Below are 2,376 nucleotides of genomic sequence, written 5' to 3'. Positions count from 1 at the left end.
GGGTTTTCCCCTATCCTGTTAGTGGTTGGACTTCCATCGATTTGGGTCCGGCATATCCACTTGTATTATGGTATGGGAGCCACCTCCTGAAGCGACGGCACAGCGTGCTACATACCAGGGCCCGGACTGTCTCTGTTATCTGATCCTTGACCTCGAGTTTATAGGGAGTTCACTTTGTATGCATGTATACTCATACTCTCGTACTGAGCGTTTTATGCTCACGTCTCGTACTCTGTGTTTCTGGACACCCTATTCCATGGGGCAGGTTTGCGATTGGACGAGGCGGGTGGATCCAAGAGGGGCTAGTCAGTGGTTGACCAGCTGGAGCTTCGTCTAGGTTTTATTTCTATTGTTTTGAGGTTGATACAACTATTCGATTTGGTTGTATATTATTTGGATAAATTACAGATTCCTTTACTTGGGATTGTATAATGTTTATGGTTTCCGCAGTTTTATTCTGATATCTGATTAATTAAGTTAATTGCATGCCTAAGTTCTGTTAGTAGGTGATCCGGGTAAGGGTCACTACAAGGGGTGACGTAGGAGAATTCATCTCCGAACATCCAGAAACAACTCTATCCATTTATTTACTGCAGTTAATTTAACTTATCTGCCTTAGCTTTACATATATTCAATCTGCAAGAATGATTTCTTCCGCCTGTTATCTTTCAGATCTTTTGAGAAGATCAAAAGTTTTAAGCAACAAAAAATTATGTCTGATTTTAACAAATCAGATCGAAGACTCTTTAAATTTTAAAATAGTGTATTCACCCCCCCTCTACACCTATTTTCGATCCTAACAAGTGGTATCAGAGCGGTTCTTGCTTATCACCTAAATCGTCTCTTAAACTATGGCATCTTTAGCTATGACATCGTTTAGTAAAATTCCTATGTTCTCAAAAGAAGATTATGATGACTGAAAAATTCGTATGCAGGCACATCTATAAGCACTGGATGATGAAATGTGGTTCATAGTAACAGATGGACCAATGAAGATTATGAAAGTTAACACTGCAGTTGCTATCAATGAAGGTGCTCCACAGATGATAGAAAAGCATCGATCTGAATGGACTTCTGAAGATAAGCGGAAAGCCAATCTGGACAATGTAGCCAGAGACATACTATACAAAACTCTGGACAAGAACATGTTTAGCAATATCAAAAGCTGCACTATTGCCAAAGAAATATGGGAAAAGCTCACCCAACTATGTGAAGGAAATGATCAAACAAAGGAAAACAAACTCATGGTGGTCATTCAAAAGTTTGATAATATAAAGATGAAACTAGGAGAAACAATGAATGAATTTGATGAAAGATTCAGCAGCATTATGATCGAGCTAAATGCACTCGGAATGTTTACAGCAACCGCAAAGTAGCACTCAAAGTCATGAGAGCTCTTCCACGAGAATGAGATGTGAAGACAGTAGCAATGAGAGAATCCAAAGACCTCAATAAGATCGAACTACATGATCTATTTGCAGATCTCAAAGCCTATGAGTTCGAGCTGGGAGTTCGAACTGAGGAAGACACATCAACATCACAAGTTACTAAAGCTCTCACTACAACAGATGAAATCCCAGCAATGAAAACCGCAGAACAAATCAGTAGTGATGCAATGTCACTATTTGTTAAGAAGTTTGGAAGATTCATGAGGAAGAATCACAATAATTTCCAAAGAACAAACAGATCAAGCTTCAAACCAAAGGAACCAGCTGAAGAAAACCGAGCTTGCTACAATTGTGGAAAAAAAGGACACTTCATAGCCGATTGTACCAAACCTAATAAAGATGATAAAAGAACATCATACAAGAAGAATTCAAGAGAAGAAAGGAAGAGATTCAGCAGGAAGAAAGAACAAAAGGCCCTATTAGCAGATGAAAGCAACATCAAATGGGCTTAATCGGACTCCACTTCATCTGATTCAGAAACATCATCAAGTGAAAGTGAAGATGAAGCTAAAAAATGTCTTATGGCTAATGACGCTGATATTCCAGATGATGGAGAGGTACTTGACTTTGTTGGGTAACTGGCGTTCAGATCAATCACGATTGATACCCGGTGCAGCGGAAGTTTAAAATTTTTAGTATGGAACAATTCCATAGTGTGGGTATCAACCATACGATTAAATTATTTGTGTGTGTAAAATTAAATAACTATTATTAAATTTTACCTTCAATCTCGAAGCGAGATTATTGGACACCACACAGATTTCTCTGCGCTTCTTGTATCTCCCTGGAACTGATGAACAAGCTTTCCTTCAATCAGGTCCACGAATGGAGGTTTAATCCCTCTGATAGATTGCACTAGAAAATCTATCAGAAGTTTTCTGCGAAGAGAATAACGAATTTGATTCGCTAATCCTGTCTGCAATTCAAA

General features: G+C 38.7%; 1 protein-coding gene across 1 annotated transcript; it reads left to right on the top strand.

Moving 5' to 3' along the window:
• The first annotated feature begins 962 nt into the window (after positions 1-962).
• Positions 963-1,376, top strand: LOC140861187 (uncharacterized). Its single transcript, XM_073264199.1, has one exon. It carries the CDS (start codon positions 963-965, stop codon positions 1,374-1,376), a length of 414 nt encoding a protein of 137 aa, XP_073120300.1.
• Positions 1,377-2,376: the final 1,000 nt, after the last annotated feature.

The sequence above is a fragment of the Henckelia pumila genome, chromosome 1, assembly GCF_033568475.1.
Source record: "Henckelia pumila isolate YLH828 chromosome 1, ASM3356847v2, whole genome shotgun sequence".
Lineage (NCBI taxonomy): Eukaryota > Viridiplantae > Streptophyta > Magnoliopsida > Lamiales > Gesneriaceae > Henckelia > Henckelia pumila.
Note: the sequence above shows the minus strand (reverse complement) of the source record. Positions and strands in the feature narration are given on the sequence as shown.

Coding starts and splice junctions, on each gene's coding strand:
- LOC140861187 (XM_073264199.1), top strand. CDS start 963: ATGTGGTTCATAGTAACAGATGGACCAATGAAGATTATGAAAGTTAAC.